This window comes from Ochotona princeps, chromosome 20 (genome assembly GCF_030435755.1).
Source record: "Ochotona princeps isolate mOchPri1 chromosome 20, mOchPri1.hap1, whole genome shotgun sequence".
Lineage (NCBI taxonomy): Eukaryota > Metazoa > Chordata > Mammalia > Lagomorpha > Ochotonidae > Ochotona > Ochotona princeps.
In genome coordinates, this window is record NC_080851.1 from 23,894,373 (window position 1) to 23,919,132 (window position 24,760).

Sequence of the window (24,760 nt, forward strand, 5' to 3'; positions counted from 1 at the left end):
AGAGGGACAACTGCCTCAAGGAAAAAAGAAAAGTCACCAGGGCTGTAGGTGGCCTTTCAGAAACCACAGGCTAAAGGTTTGGGCGATAACCTATTGTGCTGAGTGTTTATTCAGGTTGTAACACAAAGCCTGTTGTCATTAGTGCGCTTTGCCAGTCTCCCATGGACTCAACAAGGGCAACCTTCAACTTGCTTTTTCAACATCACATGCGTATCTGTGGAAAGCCAAGTGCCAAGTCTCTACTGCCCAGCGGCTGATGAGTCTGTCTGAGGTGTAGAGAGCTTGGGAACTATCCAGGTGTGTGGGCTCCCCCTCTGAAAATGCCAGCTCTAAATTGTTCTAGGTTCTTAGCTTTGGGGAGATTTGGGAGACTGCCCTTGAAAGCCACCCAGATATTGGGCTGCTTAAGCAAAATAAGTCTAGGGAGTTTCTCTAGTTAGACTTGAAAATAGGCTTGGGCTTATGTTGGGTTTCTGCTCCATAACTCTGGGTAACCTGCAGATCAACTTTTAGTGTCTCCACATCCAGGAGATGGGAATGGCCTTGTTGTCAGTATTGGTATCAGAAATGGCATCATAGGGACATTTATTGTACTTAAGGCATAGCCATGGGAATCATCACTGAGTGAGACCCCCCCCTCAAATTCTGTCGCCATCCACTAACAGTAGTTCTCAGCTGAGGACTGATTTACCTCCAAGATGTTTTGTCACCATCTGAAGGACATTTTAATTGTCACAGCTGGGAATGTACTACTGACACTGGCAGGCAGAAGCCAGGGTGGCTGTTAGACATCTGATAGCACACAGGATAGCCTCACCACACAAACTGTATGGGGAGAGTATCATAGCAGTGCTGTGGAGAAACCCTGTGCCATGTGGCTGGCTTTGGGCTTCCAGGACTTTCTCATTGGTTTGGTTGAGTAAATGAATGATATTTATATGTATAATATTTATACATATACACGTGTGTACATGTTTGTGTGTAGTATGCATACCTGTAATATGCATGTGTTTGGTGTATATATGAATGTGTGCACATCTGTATACATTATTACACATGTATTTGTGCATTATGTGAGGGTAAAGAGTAGGGTTCTGCCTTCTCCTTCACTCTGGGGTCTGCCTTTTCATCCCCTCATGGCTCAGTGAACTATTTTTATAAAGATAATCTCCTTCCTGTTAGGAATTCTGTTGCTGGCAGGTGGGAAAACCAGCTCTCACTCAGTATCGGTGTGATCAGCCACAGTTCCCAAGAACGTAGGCATATCCTGATTCCTTTAATGTCCACCAGAGAACAGACAGGATTGTCTTCATTCACGTTGCAGATGAGGACCCAAAACTGAGCCAGCTAGTTGGTGCTGTGACACCCTGTAGTACATAGAGACCTGAGAGCCAAAGCAGAAGCAGAATCCCTGGCAGGTGCATCCAGGACCTGTATACTTGGAAAGTTCAGTCTGGTGTTGGCACTCAGCTTGCCAACCTACCAGTCATAGCACAGAAGCTCTATCACCGGCATGAAGGGCAAGGCTGTGCCCGTGGCTTTTCTAGGTTGTTAGAAACTCACTGCCCCCTATAACCTCAGCCTGCCTTCTTCTGAACTTTTGGACCGTTTGGTAACATTTCAGATGAGCATTAACCTGTCCACAATCCTACTTTTCCTTATCCTTTCCCCCGCCTCTTTACAGGAAGAAAGCAGCATTCACATGGCTCACCCGCCCCAAGCACTAACTCCACAAGTCGACTCACCTTGCCAGGTGGGTAAAGAGACATCACATCACTCTCTTAATAACCAAAAACACTGGAAAGGATTGGTGCTTAGAAGTTAACGGTATCAGTGGGTTAAACAGACCTACATTTAAAAGGTTCCAATAGGCATGGATTTATTTCCATGCAGATTCACTATCTCCTACTCACCAATGGAAAGGAGCTTGCTTTGTTACATGCACCTGTACATACTATGGAAATACATATTTTCTATGAACATTCTGAAAATTCACATGTTTCAACTATTTGAAGGAAGGAATAACAGCTAGAGAGCTTCCCATCTGCTGGTTCATTGCCCAAATGCCTGGACTGAAGCCAGAGTTATAAGCCAGGAATGCAATGCAAGTCGTCCAGGTGGGTGACAGGAACCTAGTCTCTTCAGCCATCACTTCTGCCCTCCCTGGTCTAAAGCCAGGTGCTTTGATGTGTAATGTGAGGAGCTTAAATACATAGCTAAACACCCACTCCTATTTTGTTTCATTTTCCATGATTTTCATGATTTTCTTGAAATTCCTTGTGTCTGCCATTGAGAAGCAGTTAGTACTCTGGGAAACTGACTCCTTGCCAAGAGACTAGGGTTCAAATCAACTTTCCTACTTTCAAGTTATGTGGCTTCTTACACTTCAGCTTTCTCAAGGTTCCTGTATTTCTGGATCATCAGTCAAAAAAAGAAGTTTATAGAAATTCTTGCATTCCCATGAGTTTTTAGGAACCCCCTTCTTTTTCTGTTTCTTTTTTTTTTTAAAGATTTTATTATTATTGGAAAGCCAGATATGCAGAGAGGAGAGACAGAGAGGAAGATCTTCCGTCCGATGTTTCACTCCCCAAGTGAGCTCAAAGGCTGGTGCTGTGCCGATTCGAAGCTGGGAACCAGGAACCTCTTCCGGGTCTCCCATGCGGGTGCAGGGTCCCAAAGCTTTGGGCCGTCCTCAACTGCTTTTTCAGGCCACAAGCAGAGAGCTGAATGGGAATTGGAGCTGCCGGGATTAGAACCATATGGGATCCCATATGCTATCCTGGCGCGTTCAAGGCGAGGACTTTAGCCACTATGCCATGCCGCCGGGCCCAGGAACCCCCTTCTAATGCTTAGAAACTTAGCTTTGTATTGATGTGTGGCAGGTATTCACTAATCTGTTGGGAAATAAGGAGACAGTTGCCTGCATTGGCTCTCACCTAGTCTGTACTAGAAAACTCAAGAATTTAAAACTAATCTATGCTTAACAACTATTTGTGATTAATATTTCTATGATTATGCCACAGTTTAGGTATCTGATCAGTGATGGCTTATGAAAATACAAACGTAAATTCCAAGTTGTTTTCTTTTTTTTTTTTTTTGTCAGCCCGATTTGTTAGGGGTTAAGGTCACTATTTTAATCCTGTCCTATAGGATTACTGAGATTTCTATAGGTATGATTATTGGCTCAAGGTGTACGTGTGTATATTTAGACACATTGTGTCAACAATACAGATATACTTTCTGTATTGTTGCTTGCTAATGCTGAACACTTTAAAAAGTTGACCCATATGATAAATGTCTTATTCAGTTTGCATTTTATACAAGTCGCTGTTTTCTACTGTACTTAAAGTAGCACAAGTTAGAGAAAACATTATTTGCTTTTTGGGGTATTGTTTACTTCCCCTAATATAATCATGTCCAATCGCATCTATTTGTTGCAAGTGTCAGGATTTCACTCTTTATTGCTGAGTAATATTCTGCGTGTGCATATGTGCACACATGAAGATAAAAAGCACCTGTTTAGTCTAATCATCAGGTGATGATCATCTAGTTTGGTTTTAGATCTTCACTGTTGTAAATTGAGCCACTGTGAACATGGGTGTGCAGGTAATTTCCATATGCTGATTTCATTTCTTAGGATGTATTCCCTGGAGTGGGGTAGCGGGTCATGTGGTAGATCTATTTTCAGTTTTCTGAGAAATCTCCAGTCTGTTTTTTTTTCCATAATGGTTGTAATAGTTTGCATTCCCAAGCAGCAGGGTTACCTTTTCCCCCTACATTTCTTGCAGTATGTTGTTTTTTGATCGTTGGAATATAAATCATTCTAACAGGGATAAGTTAACAAGTCACTGAGGTTTTTGTTTGCATTTCCAGTGGCTAGTGATGCTGGGCATTTTATTTTCATGCATCTGTTAGCCATTCCTACTTCATCTTTTGAAAGATAAAAGCTAGTTCAAATCTTGTTATAACTGGGTTATTTGAGCATGTGTTTTCAACATTAATCCTGCAGACGTGTAGTTTGCAAGTCTTTTCTCCTCATGCCACTCATTTCCTTTGCTGTGCAGCAGCAGCAACTTAGCTTGATGTAGCCACATTTGTCCATTTTTTTCTTTTATTGCCTGTGCTTCTGAGGTTTCAGCCAGTCATTGCCCAGCCAGTGTCTTGCAGTATTTCCCAGATGTTTTTCTCTAGTACTTCTGTACTTGGACCATTGTGAGGCAACTTCTACGTAGGGTGTGTGAGAGTCTGGCTTCAAATTTCTATCTATGAAAATTCAGTTTTGCTAACATCATTTGTTGAAGAAGTTGCTTTTTCCTCCAGGGGATGATCTTAGCTCATTTGTCAGGTTAGAGAGTTGTACAAGCGTGGATTCATCCCCTTGTTTCTATTCCAATTCAGGAAGTCTGTTACGCTGATGGGAGGGTTTTTTTTTTTTAAAGATTTATTTATTTATTTATTTTTATTGCAAAATCAGATACACAGAGAGGAAGAGAGACAGAGAGGAAGATCTTCCATCCAATGACTCACTCCCCAAATGACCGCAATGGCTGGTGCTGTGCCAATCCGAAGCCAGGAGCCAGGAACTTCCTCCAGGTCTCCCACATGGGTTGCAGGTCCCAAGGCTTTGGGCTGTCCTTGACTGCTTTCCCAGGCCACCAGCAGGGAGCTGGATGGAAAGCGGTGCCCATATGGGATCCCAGTGCATTCAAGGTGAGGATTTAGCTGCTAGGCTACTGCGTAAGGCCCACTAATGGGAGTTTTTAAAAGGTGATCTGGTTATTCTACTGAAAATGTTAAGGTATTCTCCTTATAGTCAGTCTTTCAAAAGTAAAGCTAATGTGTCAACATTTAAGGATCACTTGTGATTATGCCTGTGTAGGGTTTTATGTATCTTCTGTATTTGGATATCTGTTTATTTCTGTGAACTGGGTAAATTTTCCCCTAGAAAACTTGCCTAGATCAGCTTAGCTTTCAGTTACTCCCAATTCTTAAAATTATCTGGTTGTATGAGAATATCCCATTAGATTCCAATACTGTTTTCTGTCTTCTTATTGTTTTTGTCCCATGAGATATTTCAAGACCTGTATTCTAAATATTCTTTCTTTTGTCTTCCCTAGTTTAAGGTTTTCTGTGCAGTTTTAGATTTTACCTATTGAGGGGCTAGTGTCATAGCATAGTAAGCCTGCAGTACCAGCATCCCGTATAGACACTAGTTTGAGTCCCAGCTGCTCCACTTCCAATGCAACTCCTTACAAAGATGCCTGGGAAAGCAGCAGAAGATGACCTAAGTACTGGGATCCCAGCATCCACGTTGCAGGCCTGGAAAAAGCTCCTGGTTCCTGCTTTGGACCCTCCCAACTCTGGCCAATACAGCCATTTGAATAGCGAACCAATAAGTGGAAGATCCGTCTCTCTCCCTTTGTAAACTCTGCCTTTTAAATAAAGAATATATTTGTCCTCCTCCCATCTCCACCAGGATCTCTTATTTCTTTTCCGTGTCACATACTAGTTTGCTAATTTCATTTAATTATTTTTATTTCAGCAAAGATAATCTTTGTTTTGAATTTTGATGGGGGATGTTTTGTTGTTCTCCTGTCTTCTTCATAGTCCAATGTTAATGTTTGGTTTCTCTTGGGACTCATATTGCCTTCCTTGATGTTGTGTTTCTATATTGGTAAAGCAAATCTGAGGAATCTATTGGTAAGTCTCTGAAACATGGGTTTTTGATGGAAGGTTTTGCTTCTGGAAATGTGCCCCTGGGCTTTGTGGGAGTGCTTAAAGCTCACACTTGGAGCTTCAGGGTTGTGTGCTAGGTGCAGCAAGAGTCCAGAGCAGTACCTGGGATGGGCCTGGAAAAGCGTTTCTGCCTGCAGTCCGTGCAAGGGGAGGAGGTTGGAACTGGCTAGTGTCTCCTGTGAACTGGCTGTGTTCCAGACTGAATTCATCTATTGACAGCTGAGCATGAGCTTAAGGTGCCGGCACACCTCACTCACTCAAACACACGCACTGTTCACAACACCGATCCACTTCTCAGTATATCCACTCACCCCACAATAAGATCTGTCCCCAGCATCCAGGTCTTCTCTAGGTTCCAGTACACACATGGAAACCCAACTGCCACCTGTGACCCTCTTATCTCTAGGACCTATCTTTAGACCTCTGTCAAGGGGGTTCAGGGAGGCAGTTCTCTGCCCTGCAAGCTGTTCTACCCCTGGCAGCCTCTGGCAGCTATGGAAAATGTCCACTATTCTGAGTCAGAAGGAAGATCAATTATAATTCCACCACAGCGAGTCAGGTGTTCTCCTTTGGAGGAAGGAAAGAGGGGAAAAAATAATGTGATCTACTCTGGGCATAGTAAAGTGATTGTCCTGACTGGACTTAAAGTCAGTAGGGACTGATGATTTTTTTTTTTTCTGAAAGCCATCAGAAGCAGGGTCTTCAGCAACCTCCTACCTTACCATGGCCAAGATGGTGCTGCTTAGCTGGGAGTTAAATGTTAGTGGGAATTTTTGTATTTTCCCCATTCTGAGAAGCACACTGTCTTGTATTTAAACCCCTCTGAAATTTGAATATTTTGCCATCAATACCATGATGAATTAACAATGTCTGGGGTATACATGAAACAGTACTGTTTACCATTAATGGCATATTAACTTAGAGGAAGCACTGTGTCTCCTTGCTGTCTCGACCAGTTTCTGTGGCTTCCCCATCAATAATTGGACTCATTGTTCTGAGTTGCCCTTGAACTTTGTGTGGAACCTGTTTATTCCTTGGCTTGTTTATCATTGCAGTCATGTTGGGGAAGGGATTAGTGCCACATTACAGAAGTTTGTTGGAAAGTCACTCTACCCACTCCCCGCCCATAGTAGAGACTGGCATAACTTCCTGCTTCTAGTACAGTCAAGGTGATATGCACCTATCAGGTGCTCAGTACTGTAAGGCTGGGCACATGAGCCTGTGTGAGTGATCACTAATTTAGCTTATGACTCTGTAGAAAGTGTTGGGAAGCAACAGGAAGGACTAAAAGTGCTTGAGGGACACAGGGAACCCGAGTTAGAGCCAGAGTCTGACTCTTAGCTTTGGCATAGTCCAACCCTGAGCATAGCAGTCGTTTAGGGAATAAGCCAGATGATAGATCTGTGACTCTTTAGGTAAGTCTCTAAGAATTATGCATGGTCAGTGTATGCCAAGAGATGAAAGTATAGCAATGTGTACTGAAGTAGCTAAATGATTAGTCATGAGCAAAGGCCAAGTCTGTATTTTCAGATATGTAATTTCTTACAAAGAAAGCATCCTTAAGGAAAAAACTGAAGTATACTTAAAGAAAAGGTGAGACATGAAAATTAATGCTAAATAGACAAGCCAGTTGAACATGTTGCTTGGTAGATTTGAGTAGCTAGTGACTTTAGAAATATCTCGTAAAATAAGAAGGAACTATAGGTGAGAAAAGGAGTATTCAGTGTAGAAAACAGGATACTTCATTTTGAGGCAGAACTTCGTGGTTTTATTATCTAATACAAAGGATCAATAAGGTAATTGAAATCATAACCTATAACACTATTACATAGTGAATGTCTACATCCCCTCCCCCAAATTTGTATAAAACATAATCCCCCACGTGGTGGGTGTTTGTAGGTAAGGCTTACGAGAAGTGGCTAGATCATTAGAGTGAAAACCCCTGGAATGGAAAAATTGCCTGGGTTTGGGGGGTTGGGGGAAGACCTCAGAGAACTAGCTTACTGTCTTCCTGCATAAGATACAAGAAGTTGGCAGTGAAAGCTAAAGACTCTAAAACAGCACCCAACCATGGTGGCACCACGATCTTGTACTTACAGCTTCTAGAACCTCAAGAATCAAAGCCCCACCACATCCCACAGTACATTGTTATAGCAACCCAACTTACTAAATTCCCAAATGAAAAATATAAACAACTTACTGAAAGACAGATGACAAAAATGGAATAGAATTATAAGTCTCCAAGTACCGGTAATAAAAAATGGCAAGTAGTTTGAATTTGCTGTAACCTCCTTTTAAGGGGCACCTTTGGAAAAACCTTAGATTGCTAAGTATAGTAAAACTTTCTTGCAAATATGGAGCTGCTTCTTTGAAGATCTTCATTTGTGTTGATATTTGTATAGCATTATATTTATTTATGAAGAATTCTTAATTATTTTCCTGTTGATGGCTGTTTTCCAAATTTTCGCGGTTGCAAATAATGTTTACAGTATTGTTAAGCACATAAATCCAATTACAATATATATACCATCTATTTTAAAACATGCAGGAATTAGTTTATAGATATGAATACAATAACCTCATGCATAAATTTATAGGAATTGACACTAAATTCTAGATGAATTCTAGATAATTCAGTTCCAGTTATTCAATCTCAAACATTTGAACAAGAATGGGAAAATGTTAAAGTTTAGTTAAGCTATATTGAGAACATGGGTATTTGGTTTTTTCTGCGTGTTTAAAACATGAGAGCTGAAAAATCTGTAGGTGCTTAAGACAACTTTGGTTTCATTCACGTACATGATTTTACCTCCAAGAAATGTTTTCTTTATAACCTGTTGGGCAAGATAGGCATTGAAATTTGCGATTCTGCCGGGAACAAAGTTCAACAAAATCACTTGACTCAGTCTAAAGCCCCCAGGCACCACTACATTGAAGAACAGCTTGTGGAATTCCTAAAGTTACCTGAGGGGGTATTCCTGGAACCCTAGAGGCATCACCTGGGTTCCTAACACTTCTACAACAGACTCTCCAAAGATAAAAACCGTACCACCTGCAGCCATTTTTCCTAGAGCCACAGCACCTGTTGGCCCCAAGGGACCTGTGAACCCATCAGGCTCCCACAGCCTGTTAGGGCCATCAGGGATGGAAACCTGGAGACACTGACTCACCGGAGAACTGGCCCAGAGCCTCGGCACCGTGAACCGTCTTGATATTGGCCAGGGAATCACATCTGAGCACATTCCCACCTCACTTTGCTCTAAGGGATCTTAGATGAAAGGTACAGTGCCGTAGTTACTCGCTGAAGCAGATGTAGCCAGTCGCTCTGTGTGTGCAATAGTGTTGGTAGTAGATACGCTCTGCTTCCAAATTCCACTGCCCGCTCTAGAGTTTGTGCATTTTCATGCCAGCTGGCTCATAGTGACCATGTCATGTATCTGTTTCAGGGGACTACGGATAAAGCGTCCATCCAGAGGACTCCGCAGAAGAAATCCGATCTGCTCCAAGTTCTGAAGACGCTTTAGGAAGCTTATATTTCTTTCTCCTCCCTGAGCCCCCACCCCACCCCAGTTATATGTATTATAACATCAAAAATGACTTCTGATCATTAAGATTTTTACTCAATTCTTTGATATCTATTTCGTACATATGAACATAGGGATAATGCTGGGCTCTTAGCATTATCTCATTGATCCTGGCAACAGCTTTCAAAAGGTACTGTTAGCTCCATTTCATCCTTAGGAAACAGAAACACAGATGACTTTACAGATTAGCTGGTGGCAGGGACAAGCCTGTGCCCCTTTCTGAGAGATTCCTTGTCAGTGAGCAGAGAATGAGTGAGCGAGTAGTCTGTGCTGCCATTGCACTCTTGTGTCCTGCATAGGGAGGAGCTCAATTCCTGTGTACCAACTGCAGATGCACAGTGGGGCCTGGAGAGACCCTGCACCATCCAAGACTCACTGGAATAATTGGACAACTTTCATTGTCATTACAGTTCTACGGATGACATTCTTTACCTACTCTGAATTAGGTCTAAAATTTATTTCCTCATATTTGACCCAGCAGCCTGGAAGTCTCTAACCTAGGAATTGATCTTGCCAGCTTCTACTGAGATTGGTCCCTGTGGTTATAGACAAAGGACTTGGAGCTCCCGAACAACCTTGAACTTCTGACTATAACCCATACACACGTGGAAAAATGCATATGTTGATGAGGCAAAACCAGTCACAGACTTAAAGTCCTCTCCAGATATTCCCTTGCATTAAGTTAACAGGAAGTATGCGGTTTGTGCATGCCAGGGCAGACAGAATGAAACAAAGAACTACAGCACAGGAACTCCAGAGGACTCAGCATTAGTGCCTAGAATCTTGGGGCATTTTGACCAACAATAGAGCAGATATACCAGATTCGCTGGATTGCTGGTTCTCAGTGTTACCTCTTTTATCTACTTCTTAAAGAGAGAGGCAGGCTTGAAAACAGTGCCAAAAAAGTGCCTCAATACTTCTGGAGAAGCCAGCCAAGATTGTAGTATTATGTCAAAATTTGATTTATACCCCAAGTCTGAAAAGAAAGGAATTTGATGGCATTAAGAAAACATGGGCAGAAAAAGTATAGATATCAAGATGTTGTTGATGCAAGAGAAGTTTTTGGTTTGGCAGATCCTAGTCAATTTTGCCAGCTGTTATATATGCCAAGTGATTCATTTCTTCTTTAGTAAATGGAAGGTAAAGTGATGTGATTTATTTCACTTAAATATTTCTCAGCCCCAACTCTTATCAGTACTGTGCTTAAGTTCTGAAGATGTAAGAGTAAATAAGTACTGTTCCTGGCCTTGTGATATTTACAAGCAGGAAACATACATTTCTATGAGGTAAAAATCACAGAGCAGATCTGTCTAGAAGACTAGGGAACCGAAGTTTTAGCCAAAGTGACTCCAAGAGTTATTGTGCCCTCCAGAATGAATGCAGAGTCTTCATCAGAACTGTCTTGGTGGTTTTCCTAATCTACATACATTCTCCTAATTACTGCAAGAGTAGAATTCAGAAACTGAAAGGCTATCATGACTGGTTGTCCAAGAGGCACACATTTTGTTGATTCCTGGTGCTCTTTTCTGCTCATTCATTGCTCAGACCAAATGAGTGTCCATATTTCCATGTTAGACCACTCAGAATACAGCATAGCTGTTTGTGCTCAGCTTAGAAAGGCACTGACATAAGCTTCCTGATGGAATAACTATGCTCAATGATCTGTTTATTTCTCCCCAAAAATGTACATTTTGAGTAAGTTGGTCTTTTGTGAATCTGCCAAATGTTGACAAGTAAATTCAGCACTTAAACACACTTAATTGTGTGGTAATGTTTTTCATGTAGGAAAATCCAGTCACATGAGGAATTACACTACTACTGTCCTATGAAGTCCACAAGGAGGGATATTCATCGTGACTGCTTATCATCCTGTGTTTTCTACACCATATACCAAGTATCCACTGAGCCCTGCAGGTTATCAGGCATATATTTTTCTCATCTGAATCCCTCTAAAATCTTCACTGTATAATGGGAAAAATGTAACTGACCCACACAAAGGAAATAAGTTGGATTATTCCCGTAGATCTCACGGTGGCGATAGCCATAGCTCCTGCTTCCTCGTACCACCACGTCCTCACTCTAAAGTAGATAGCATTCATAAGTTCATTGATCTGTCAGGTTTACAGCACTTACCAAGGGTTGGTAACTCTCAGCCAACAGGTCCAGGAGCAGGTCTAAACACACTGACCAGACTCCATGAGCAGTTTCTCGCAACCCTGTTTACCCACATACAGTTATGTGCCATTTCATAGACGTATCACTAGCAATTGCCCAAGCCTAGATGGGATAACCTACTGTATACCCAGACTGTATGGTATTTACCAGCAAATATACAAACTTCAACATTGACCCAAGTATTATAAGGTACATAAATATATTATCTGCTGATTCGTTCAGGCTCATTTCCCAAGCTAGCGTTCCAACCCCAAGTCCATGCTGGGATCCCTTGCGTTACAAACATACTGATACTTGGGCTCCTCTCCAGAAGGACTAATTAGTTAAAAACTCTTGGGTCAACAACGTGGACATCCGTACTTTCTCAAATCTCTCCAGATGATCCTAGGTTCATTCAGTATTAGGATTCATGGGCAGGGGCTTGAGGTGGATGAAGGGCAGAACCATGATTTATGGTCCCCAAGGGGACCTAGGAATGCTGGTCAGGCCACCCTCATAACAGACTAGTGGGTGTTGAGTTCAGGTTGGATCAACTCAGTTCCTGCTGGTTAACTTTATACAGAGTAACCTGTGTTGCTTCCTACTTCCAGGTCCTGCAGTGTGTACAGGGAGGTGAAAAAAAAATGAAAGCCATAGGTAATTAGGCATTCTCATTTCTGGAGGGAGGTGACATCCTTGGAGAGCCAATCATTACAACATAGATAATGGGTTTTATCATTTTAGGTTTTAATAGAAACCATACCTTGAGGAGTTTAAGAATAGATATCACCTTAAACAACCCTACATCTAGTGTGCATGGTTTAAGAGCAATTTTCTAGTTGAGTGGATGTTGCTAAATTGCATTCCTACAAAAAGGGACTCCTATCGGCGTAACTATTTTAATACTTTTTCCTCTTGGGTAACGGGTGCTATTACTCAGTTTTCCTGTTAACTCTTGGAGTACATGGGCTTTCATTAAAGGCATCATCACAACATTAGAAGGGGAAGATCAGGCGGAAAATCTCCAACAGAATGTCACAAATATAAGTTAGATGATGAAGTTATTGAAAAGCTTAAACAGGAAAATAAGAAAATATTCCCCGTTGCAAATACCTTTCCCTCTGCACATCCCCTTTCTGACCTATCTCTTTATGTTTCTCTGTTCAGAGTACAGATGATGAGGAAGATGAAGAAGGGGAATCTGTGAGAGAACCTCCTAACAGGAGATGCCACTGTCATGCAGCTCAAAGAGAAATGCCTAAAGATGAGATAGACAGAAAAGGAAAACTCAGGAGAGACATCCGTAATGGGAGATGCCACTGTAATGTGGATACAAAAGGGACTAAACCTTCATGAGTTAAACAGCAAAATCCCAGGACTTTTTAGAATCTTCTAGTGAGGAAAACCAGCCCATGCCACCACATCCTTCAAACTGATCAAGGACGTGCCCAAGTGTTTGATACTATCCAGAGACCTCATGAGTTATGATTGCTCTTTTCAAATTACACTTAGCCAAGAAAATAACCTGCATGAGCATCTAGACTTTGACACCATCACAGCTTTTAAGAAAGCTTGTGCGTCTTATGGACACACAGTTGTTTTTCATATGTGTGGGAATATTTTAATGGCCTGAGCCAGGAAGAAAACTGTATCCGCTATGATTTTAAGATGATAGCAAAAAGAGGGCTTTCTCCTTCTCAATATTTCTCAGTAGAAAATGTGGAGGAGTGATATGGCTAAGGATAAAATTGTAATCCTTAGCACAAGCAGTTCAACAACTCCCTAAGGGGGGTGATTGACTAATGACATATTGGTTGGAGATTGGCAATGGACAACTACAGTGCAGCAAATCAAGCTACCTTAGGCTGCACTCACTCATAATACGGGATGCAGTGCTGAATGCCTGGGAAAAAATTGACGCTGGCACTGAATTTTCTGGCAGCTATATAAAAGTCATCCATGGGGCTGGTGGAGCTTATGTTGATTTTATAGGAGGCTTGATTGACTCCATAGAAAAATAAATCCAATATAGTACTAGAAATCTAGACTTCAACAAAGAGAAATCCTCTAGCTCCAGGCAGAACTTCAGATACCTAATGACTTTTATCTTCAGCTAGGGACCCTAGATCAATCCCTTGAAGAATACCTACCCTTGACACCCTGAAAAAAAAATACCTACCCTTGAAGAATGCTGCTGTTGCCCGTTTAGCAAGAAGCAACAAGAACTGTCGTTTCCCCTCTGTCCCTAACATCAGGTAGGGTCCATTCTTCAGGGGAAGAGAATGTGAGGAACCAGATGGGATAATAGGCAACTAGTTAGTCTCTGGCCCTGTAAGAGGACAATTGATTGGATATCTATAGGACAAAACAAAGAGAGATACTTCCAGTCAAGTGTCTGGGAACAATTTATGGGATCTATGGATAAGCTTATGGGAACTCCCATAATCTCAAATCATCTCAAACCAACTCCCTCTTGTTGTTGATACGTAAAATCCTCAACCCCCCCTCCATTATCCTATGTCACTCTCAGTGTATAAAATCCCAATGCTGCAAATAAAATTGGGCTATGGACCATCAGTCAGTAGTCTATATGTTTCATTATCAGCTCCATGCACCAAGTCCATCACTGATAGACAAGGAACCGATGATACGTCCCCTTTTCTCATATTTTGGGCAAGGGTGACAGGAGGCATAGAAGTATTCCCACAGTCTCAGTCAAGTGCTGATTTCTATCAGCAAGTCTAGTTTTTATATGTGGCAACTCCAATGGCAAGGAGAGTTTTTGTTCTGACACTCAGAATTCTGGCAAATGGCAATGCTTCTTTTCATGCTGAGAAGTGGAAAATTCAATAATACTTTGGCTGGGTTCATGCTGAGTAGAGAAAATAGAATGAATATGTAGAGAGACTGACTTGAAGAGCAGTAAATCAGGCAGCCCAGACAATCCCAACAATCTGCTTTTAGCCATAAGTACAATGCAGAAGAATTCCAAATAAGTTATCTACTATCTTGTTTACCTAATATCAGAATGGACTCACAGTTATAATCCAACACAGCTTTGTTAATCTTGTTGCTGTGGTTGTCTGGCTCTGACTATTTAGATCCTTATTCTAGACTTATTTATCGCTGTTTTTGCTTTGTAATTTGAAATTTTCTGTTGAAGATATTCTAGTTGCCTTTTGCAAATTTTGATTCATTTATTCTTACAAGTAGCCATGTTTTCTTTTCTTATGAAGTAGTAATAGAAATGAGTATGTTGTCATTAAGTATGTACCATTAGTACTTGTCATTGCTACTGAAGCCTCTTAGATTATAGTTGCTTCCTTATTTTGAGGTCTTTTTAGCTGATTGAATAAGGAAGTGTGTTTTTAAGAATATATACATATAACTAGATGTTTTATATAATGATTTGCTAAGCTGAATATGAATCCATGACTCAAAGTCTAATCTATTACTGAAGATCATCCCAACCTCCTTGCATAGTTGTACTTCTGACACCCACGGTTCTAATCAATTTATTTACATTCTTGATCAATTGCAGTGTACACGAAGTGACATTAGATTTGATAACCTGTATCTTCTTACACACACGCACACATCCCAGTAACAACTAGAATACAGTGATGAAACTAGGTATGGTCTCCTCAGCCTTACTCTTAAGAACCACAATATCCCAAGTGACTTAGTTGGCCTTCTCGTGTGCCAGGTTCCTCCTTCCTCCAAGTAGTTTCCTGTATTTGGATGCAATTAACCACATTTTGAATTCTGGGATTTCCATGACCTTGAGTAGTCTGACTTTTGTTAATAGTTGCTTGTGTTGTAAAGGCTTGTACACTGACCAAAGTGTAATGTTATGTGTCCACTACACATGGTGTCCTATGCAATAAGCTTATTACTCTGCAGTTTCACATCTACAAGGCGTACTTCAAAAGAGTTAATATAAAAGAGGTAAAATATGGCTTATTTTGATACAAATGTTTTTCATAATGTATGGTTTTCATAATATGTATTGTTCATAAACTTTTTGAGCTGCATGTCTGTATATTTTGCATGAACACTTTAGTTGTTTTCCATGAACTTTTTGAAATACACTTAATAATTAAACTTTGGGTCAAGTTTTCATCATTCCTTAATATGTCCATTTTTGTGACATTCTTGAAAGGGATCATATGGATTTATGCAGCCCATAGAGACGTGTCAAAAGAAGTTCCAAACACTTCTTGGAGAAAATTAAAACATAAGGATTTTGATGTAAAATATTTAAACTAATGGGCTGGCAAAGTAACTATCTGGTTAAGCTACTGCTTGTAATGATGGTATTTCACCAGAGATCAGTGTTTTGTATCAGGAGGTAGTGTTTGATCCCCACCTGCTGTTTGCAATCCAAATCCCTGTTAATGTGCCTAGAAGACAGAAGACTCCCCAAACCCTTGATACTAGCATGGGAAACTGAGTTGGACAAAAGCCTGGAACAGCTCCACATGGGGATAAGACCCAACAACATGGGCCATCCTCTGCTGCTTTTGCAGGGCATTAGGGAGCTGGTTCAAAGTAGAGTAGCCAGGGATTGAACCAGCACCTATGTAGGATGCTGGCATCAAAGGCAGAAACGACCAGCTAGGCCACAACATTGAAATCCATGTGTCCCCAGTGTTAACATTTTGTAAATGTATCTCACTGTATCATTGATTAGTGTGTAATTCTCCAGTAATGAAGATTGTTAAGCATTTTTGACCATAGTTGGATTGTATTGTTTTGTTTCAAGTTCATCTTTTGGATACTGTTGTATGTTTTGAAGATACTTCTATGATGTTCTTTGACTCTCCAATTGAGCACCATTTTCTAACTCCACATTCTTAGACACTGTAACATTCTGACAACTCCGTTTTTGCTTTGCAGATCTCAAAAGTAATCCCAGTGTTCCATCTTACTTCCTTGAATTTGTTCACATTATGTATTTGGCAATTTCTTGTCTTTAAGTGACTAACCAAGGTGATAGCATGCTTGTTCATCAGTTTGCAATAAATACCCAGGGAGACTCCAAAAGGTTTGTTTCCTATTTTGGAGGAAATAAGAACTGTGAAGAGAAAATTCCTCACAATGCTTAAGTTATGCCAGGTCATTGCTGAGGCTAATTTTTTTTTCTTCCTTTCATTCCCTCTAGTCATCAAGCCTCCTCTGCGTCATTTTAAACGCCCTGCGTACGCATCCAGCTCCTACGCACCTTCTGTCCCAAAGAAAACTGACGAGCATCCTGCAAGGTATAAGATGCTGGATCAGAGGATTAAACTGAAAAAGATCCAGAACATCTCCCATAACTGGAACAGAAAATAAGTCAAGGAGATCAGAAGACATGAAGAAGGGCTCGCTCGTCTGCCTCTTAGTGATCCTAGGGCATAGCAAGATACACCTGCAACACCATTGGAAATGGTTGGGGCTGATATGATTATGACCAAAGTATAAACCAACATGAAGGCTGGATGTGATCCTCAGCATTGTGCTTCCCTTATGGGCTCATTGGACTTGGGTGGGGGGCGGGGCACTCAGATTCCAGAGGCAAGCTAGTGGAGAGTGCTTTCTAGGTTTCCTAAAATTTAAGTTGGACCAAAACAGACCTGCTTGGAAAAAAAGGAATTTTCTTAGTACTATTTTTCATTCATAAAAGTGGACTTTACCAGTTACTGACTTGACATTGAAGAGATGTGGTTTTGCTGGGATCTATCCTGACATAATGAACTCATTGACTAAGGTGAAGCTGATCAAGGAGTCAAATGAGCAGGAGGTCCAGCTCGAGGTGGCGGAGATGTCATGCCATTTAGAATCCAAGGACAGCACGTGGATCTTTGAGGGATGTATTCCTTACGAACTGACAGAGGGGGATATAATTTGTGTGTTCTCCCAATATGGGGAAATTGTTAATATGAATCTTGTGCGGGACAAGAGACTGGAAAATCCAAAGGCTTCTGCTTCCTCTGCTGTGAAGACCAGAGGAGCACAATTCTGTTGATTATTTTAATTGGATCAAGATCAAAGGAAGAACCACCTGAGTGCATCATGTGAATAACTATGGGGTTCCTAAGGTCTCATAGGATATGGATAAGGTGACCAGAGAGCTCCAGGAGATGGGCTATGGGGTTAGACGCCCCTCTCCCTAAGTGCCTCTGAGGATGCTGAACATGATAACTCCCCTCCCACCCCCACACACACGACAAAAAAAAAGACAAAATGGAAAAAGCAGAAAAAAAGACACTTGCTTGAACTTCACTTGGAATTTAAGATGTAATAAAGATGGAAGGAAAGGTTTAAGGACAGGGAGACTTTAAAATGACTTTGTATGCCAGAAGATTTAGGTATTTTTCTAAATAGGTTCAATCATCATCCTGTTCTATCAAGTTGCAGATTCTTGGCCTAATGGCAGATTATTAGAAACCTTGCTTTAACTAGAAAGTGGGACTTCTGAGTGATTTTGTTGTTTGATTGCTATTGCCAACTCTGGTAAGAGACATACAAAATTTGCTGAGAGATTCCATATGTCACTCAAACACTCCCAAAGAGTCTCATAATAAGGCCAGTTCCTGATGGCAACAGTCTGCAGTACTGCCCAGTTCATTTCTGAAGAACTGGTGATGTTCAGGTTAAGCAGGTTCCAGAGTTTACTGCCCATCATGCTATCAGTTTGCATAGGTGCTTTATGGCTGCTTTTCAAGGATATGTAGTTGTCATACAAAAGGAATCACCACTGTGACTTCTCATTCATGGGGAAGTTAGGGAGCTCTTGTTTCCCTGCTATCTTGGCAAGAAAACCCTTTCGCAGACTTAGTGTGCAATCTGTCAGAGCGCAGTCAAAGCAGCAGGTGTTTCCTGTGGATACAGCTAACGACAGAGCACTCTTGGCTATGTAAGGAGGCCTCAAGTGATGTTTCCCACCTGTTTCGTAGCACCTTTAGTCTGCAATATTAAACTTCAATGTGACTGTGCTTCCTGATGGTCGAAGAAGCATGTGCCTGGGTCGAAAGCTCATTTCTTCTGTGTTCCTTTTAGAATTCGTTTTCAAACTCTGCTAAACAAATATATAGATGTTAACACCTTGCATTACTTGTAAAATGCCTATTTTTGCCTGAGAGATTGTGTATACATGCAGATTATATTCTTACAGTAAATTAAAAGATGCTTTCAAAAGATTTTTGTATGTGAGCCTTTATTTTCTCTGGAATTCTGAACTTTCTATAAGTTATATTTCCCTCACATTTGGCCTCAATAACTCACCAAAGTGGATGATATAATGATTCCTCCTGATGTTCTGATTCAGGGGACTTTTTTTTTTTTTTGCAACTTTTTCTCTTCCCTAAAGTCCCACTAGCTTTGCTAATATGAACAAGCTGTAGGGGTTCATATGTAGATGAAACCTGTGTAACCAACGAGCACATGATATTCCAGACTAGCCTGTATATTTAGAGGTAAAGAACCAGGACTTAGTGTTAGGAACTGATAACACATCCTGGCCGAATCAGTCACAGGGTTATAGTCCTTGTATTTTAGTATCCTCAGCTATGAGAATGTGTAATACCTTCCTATGCACAGCAGAGGGTCAGGCTTATAGAAGGACTGAGCAACAGCTATGGACTTCTTAGGAAGTGATTCAGAACTGCACAGCAGCTCAGCTGTGTAGGGCTTCTGACTGAGGCTTCCTTAAGCACCAATTAGCCACTGTTCAGCCAGTCTGGCATCATTCCAACCCAGGTTTCAGGATGTCGTGATAATTTCTCTGTTCATCTTAGCTCAGAATTGTTTCCTTTACTGAAATCACATCCTAGTACAACCATATCTGGGTGATCTGTTGATTCAGTTGAACTCGGTTAGGAGTATTAGGGAACAAATTGATTATTGCACCTATCTTAACTTTTGTTTTCTGTAGCATTTACTTTAGGCATTAATTTACAGACGTATTGTTTTGCTGTGGTCCTCAGTGTCCTGCTCAGGTTTTGGTGGCACTCTGATGGCACAGTTCTCAGTTCTTCCCTACTAGATTCTTTCCTGGGGAACAGGAGCCACCCTGTTTCTTTGTTTGACTTTTCAGTCATCTAGTCCTATAGCATGTCCTTAGCAATTTGCACTGGTGGTCCCAAGTAGGAGATCAACAGCATATAGACAATATTACTAGGCCTCTTCTCATTGAAGCCCATCAAAAATTCTCACCAAGCCCAGGAGTAACATTGGCCACCTTCAGCATATAGCTCCAAGTCCTGGTTCCAAGACAGGAATTTTCATTCTGCTAAGATCAATTTGCCTTCCTGGATGAACACAAACCAATCTGCCTTTCTTTATGTTCTCTGCTGATTAAAGCTTTTTTGTGTGTCCAAACCTCAGTTGCTTTACCATGAATGTTTAAATTGCTACTGTTGTTACTTGCTCTAACTCCCTGCTCTGTTTTTACTAGTCAAACAAAGGAGTGACTCTTCAGACCATTGGTGACGAGATGTGTTATGAATACTTGTGAAACAACTGTGGCACAATGAAGAAAGAATTTCAAGAACTATTTGGAACCTTACCTTCATAACCAGTGGTTTACTCTAGAAGCCTGCAGTAGTCAGAGACAAGATTAGAAGCTGAAAATTCAGTCAGTTTCCAACATGGTGGCAGGGGCCCAATCACCTGAACCATCGCCACTGCGTCCCATGGCCCACATTAGCAGGAAGCATTAGTGGAATGAAACCCAGATGGCAATGTGAGGCACCTTTCTCAGATAATCTCAGGAGGGGATATTAGCTAACCAATTGCATTTTACCATCAACTTTTAGAGCCTCGGCTGTCTCCTGCTCTCACATGTAGGTGGTTTGAGCTACTTGGTCCACAAACAACCTGGCTGTTGATCCAGAATTGCAGAAACAAATATCAGAAAGATCTCAGCATTTGCTAGCATAGGCTGAAAAATGCTCCCAGTAATGTTTTGTTTGACAATATAGCTTGCTTCATACATAAGTCTCCCATCTAGAAGAGAATGTACGTATTAAGTCAGAGAAGATGTGTCACTGAAGGATAGCACACCTTACTTAATTCTGGAACCGAGTTTGAAGCCAAGAAGACTTGCCGAATCAAGCACTTGTGTGAAACACACACATTTGAATCCCAGAGACTCTGGTTACCAATTGCACGGGAGCACATCCTTCACTTCTGAGGTTACGCTGCCTCCTGGTGTCCTTGAGGTGAAGGAGTTCCAGGGACTCTTGATGATAGTGTCGGGCATAAATGCTCTATCTTAGGTTTCCAGGGTGGCAGGCTGTGGAGAAGCCTGTTCCTACTATAACAGTGCCACTACATTCTGATACAGGGTTCTTGGATAGTTCTGTGATTAACATGTTTGTATGCATCAAGAAGATAAACTACGAAGATGGAGTCTGGGAAAATATTGACAAATGATATAGGTTATAGTAAATATGACAGAGTCAGCTCCTAAAAGTGTCCATAAATTTTTATGTATAGAAGAGTAGATTAGCACAATTGTTGTTTATCATCGCCAGTATGATAACACACTGACCCAACCTTCCTTTCTAAGACTTTTCTCCTCTTGCAAGGAAGCTCTGAAAGGTAAGTGCTCCATCTCCAGTTGTGCTGTATCTGGGAGCGGTCACATATCTTATTATTAGCAGCCAGGCTATAAGATACGAAGTCTCCTCCAGATTTTAGCGTGCCTAAAGCTGTAAGAGGCCAGGCAGTGATGAGCATGAAAACCAAACTCAACTTGCCAAATGTAGAAAATCACAAATTATAAATTTATAAAGTGCCGAACTTCAAGGTCAGTACCATGTTACAGGAGTTTTTAGAAACCCAGAAATTGAATATTGCTTATGCTGTAGGAGTAAAGACTGACTGATGGGGTCGAACTCAGTGCTACTAGAACTAGTGTTTTTTTAACTAATATTTTTAATATCAAATTTGACCCAGCCTACTCCCTGTATAAAAACTACAGCAAAATCCCTCATTCAGGGTGCAGTCTGAGTGCTCCAGAGAAACCCAAGGACCCTGTGGGCTAGACCCTGCCCCTCATGCTACAATGATGCCAGTGTGGTTATCAGATGTCCAAGGATTCCCTAACTTTGCAGGCCTCTTTTCTGTGATTGCTGTGGGTGGGCCTGGGAGCCAAGAGTGACATAGGGATGGAAACCGACAGGTAGAAGAATCCATTGGTGTACAGATGAGCTGTGTATATACCTTTGTGGCTTAGATGAGAGGAGACCTGGAAAGAAATGAATGTACTCCCAAGAGCATCACTTCCTGAGAGTCTGCACTGTGGGGCCTAGCTCTACAGGACAGGGTCTGTCAGTCTATTCCCTCGCCCAGAACAGCCCAGGGGGGGAAAATAATTCTTCTGGTCTACTCATGAGGACACCTGAGGCTAGACAAGTGGCAACAGGTGACAGTTCAGTTGAACCCAGGTTCCGGAATCCAAACCTGGTTTTTGTTGTTGTTGTTGTTGTTGTTGTTTTTTCCATCACCATTGTCCCAAGAACTGATGGGTAGATGCTTCTCAGTTTTTTTTTTGTCCCAAAAGGGTATAAAGTTTATGAACATCTTGTTCTTAAAAAGTCTACTGAATATGGTGCAGTTTTTATTTACAAGTTTTAGAATAGGGAGTATGTGGTAATCAGCATTTAGAAAATCAAGGAGTGCAATATTTCCTACTGTGTAGTAGCAAAGAATGTGGTCCTATCCTGGGTTCAGCTGTGAGTCATGCCCAGGCCTTGTCAGGAAGGTCAGGCTCCGGACAGCACAGGGGAGCCAGAAGACAGGTAGGAGCAGGCCAAGAAGTTCACACTTGCACCCCTCAAGATCCACATTGAATGCAGGACAGTGTCCTCTTGCCGGGCTCTTGTCACGCACCCTGTCATTGTGTCACATTTTCCTCCAATGGGAAGGTCTGGGAATGCATACTGGGTGGCCCTGGATGACTGTAGGAGGACACCTGATTGGATATCTGTAAGAAGACACACAGCTGAGCAGGCACATTAAGCTGGGTCAGAAATCGCATGTGGAGTGTGCTCAGTTTTCTCCAGATGGTCAGTATCTGGTCACTGGGCCTATAGATGGCTTCATTGAAGTGTAGAACTTCACCAGTGGAAAAATCCGGAAGGATCTTAAGTACCAGGCCCAGGATAGCTTTATGATGATGATGGACCAAGCTGTCCTGTGCCTGTGTTTCAGCAGAGACACAGAGATGTTAGCAACTGGGGCTCAGGGTGGGAAGATCAAGGTGTGGAAGAGGCAGAGTGGACAGTGTTTAAGGAGGTTTGAGAGGGCAACGCAGCAAAGGCATCACCCGTCTGAGCTTTTCTAAGGATAGCAGTCAGCTGCTTAGTGCCTCCATGGCTTAAGATCTGGGAAAACACTGAAGGGTTTCCGTGGCCATTCCTCCTTCGTTAATGAGGCAATATTTACAGAAGACGAGCATTCCATTCTTAGCACGTCCTCTGACGGCACCGTAAAGATCTGGAATATGAAGACCACAGAATGTTCGAGTTCCTTTCAACCCATGGGCGGTACCGCGGGGACAGACATTGCTGTGTACAGTGTGATCCTGTTTCCTAAGAACCCGCAGCATTTCGTGGTGTGCAACAAGTCAAACACCGTGCTCATCATGAATGTGCAGGGGCAGATCGTCAGAAGCTTCAGCTCTGGTAAAAGAGAAGGCGGTGACTTTGTCTGCTGTGCCCTCCCCCCGCAAGGCCGAAGGATCTACTGTGTTGGGGAGGACTTGGTGCTCTATCGTTTCAGCACGCTCACTTGGCAAACTGCAGAGAACTTTGGCAGTTCATGAGAAGGATGTGATTGGCATTGCACATCACCCTCATCAGAACCTGATCGCTACCTACAGTGAAGATGGACTCCTAAAGCTCTGGAAACCTTAACCCTCTCCAGCAGCAAGTACTTACCTGAAGACGTGCTCCTGTGTCCCTCCCCCATCCCACCAAAGCCAGCTTTTCTAAGCCAACAAGCTGCCTGAACAAACAACAACAGTAGCTTTGTGGAAGCTCATGTCTAAGTAGCAGCAACCCCTTTAAAATGTCTATTTGGGGGCCCGGCGCGGTAGCCTATCATCTGAAGCCCTCAACCTGAATGTGCCCGGATTCCATCTGGTCACTGCTTCTAATCCCGGCGACCCTGCTCTGCATCCAGCTCCCTGCTTGTGGCCTGGGAAAGCAGTCGAGGACGGCCCAAAGCCTTGGGACCCTGCACCCGCGTGGGAGACCCGGAAGAAGCTCCTGGATCCTGGCTTCGGTTCGGCTCCAGGCTTCGGTCCAGCCATTGTGGCCGCCTGGCGAGTGAACCATTGGACGGAACATCTTCCTGTCTCTCCTTCTCTCTGGATATCTGCCTTTCCAATAAAAATACATACATCTGTTTTTAAAAGGTGTAGTTTGAAGTGATTTGTTTATCTGCTTTTAACTGGGGCTGTCAGTTTGTGTTTTCATTAATCTATTTGGAGTAAAATACTGGTCTTTCTAGAAAAATATTGTACTCTTTGTACATGAAGGAGTGCCCCTTATTCAGTAGCCTTTTTCAAGAAAAGATATTCATCAACTTTACATCTTTCTGGGAGGAAGAAAACTGGAACAGAAAATAAGTCAAGGAGAGCAGAGAGCACGAAGAAGGGCATTGCTTCCTGAGAGTCCGCACTGTGGGGCAAGCTCCACAGGGCGGGGTCTGTCAGTCTATTCCCTCGCTCAGAACAGCCCAGGGGGGAAGTAATTCTTCTGGTCTATTCATGAGGACACCTGAGGCTAGACAAGTGGCAACAGGTGACAGTTCAGTTGAACCCAGGTTCCGGAATCCATTTTTTTTCCATCACCATTTTCCCAAGAACTGATGGGTGTGTGACCTCCTCTCCTTGGAACTGGTTTTTGTAGTACTTGGCACAGTGCATAGCTTTCCCTTCAGGATGCTGAGACCCATGTCTCCCAGGCATGTGGCCTTTGGAACAACACCTCTGTCTTGTTGGGTCTTGTTTATCCTTGCTGCCTTGTTCCTAAGCCTTCTAGTATAAGGGATAGATAGAATTGGAAGCTGAAAATCGCCTCAGATCGGTAAGGTGGGTGCAATATGGAGAAGAGAAAGACTGGACAGGGCCAGGGAGAGTTCAGTTTAGAGCGCAAGGATAAAATTCATTGACTATTTGCAGTGTGTCACAGGATTGCTGTTACCTCATCTAATCTACAGTTCTGTTCCTGTCTGGTTTTTTTTTGTTCGTGACCAGGGTCAGAGTATTACAGAAGTTTAGGTTTCAGATATGG

General features: G+C 42.1%; 1 protein-coding gene and 2 pseudogenes across 13 annotated transcripts in view; all 3 read left to right on the plus strand.

Moving 5' to 3' along the window:
* The window catches only part of PDE1C (phosphodiesterase 1C), a 433,318-nt gene extending 416,438 nt beyond the window's left edge, over positions 1 to 16,880 (plus strand). For 10 of the 13 annotated variants that reach the window (XM_058678108.1, XM_058678109.1, XM_058678119.1 and 7 more), the window contains 2 exons: positions 1,685 to 1,753; positions 9,183 to 10,105. In XM_058678108.1, the coding sequence (XP_058534091.1) occupies positions 1,685 to 1,753; positions 9,183 to 9,196 (83 nt within the window). In that variant the 3' untranslated portion in view covers positions 9,197 to 10,105. Of the gene's footprint in view, positions 1 to 1,684; positions 1,754 to 9,182; positions 10,106 to 16,638 lie in introns of those variants that run through there. The other 3 variants (XM_058678120.1, XM_004582385.4, XM_058678111.1) reach the window with 3 other exon arrangements.
* A 150-nt stretch (positions 16,881 to 17,030) lies between these two features.
* LOC131482722 (RNA-binding motif protein, X-linked 2-like) lies at positions 17,031 to 17,757 on the plus strand (annotated as a pseudogene).
* A 3,768-nt stretch (positions 17,758 to 21,525) lies between these two features.
* On the plus strand, positions 21,526 to 23,377 carry LOC101526393 (WD40 repeat-containing protein SMU1-like; annotated as a pseudogene).
* The last annotated feature ends 1,383 nt before the right edge of the window (positions 23,378 to 24,760 follow it).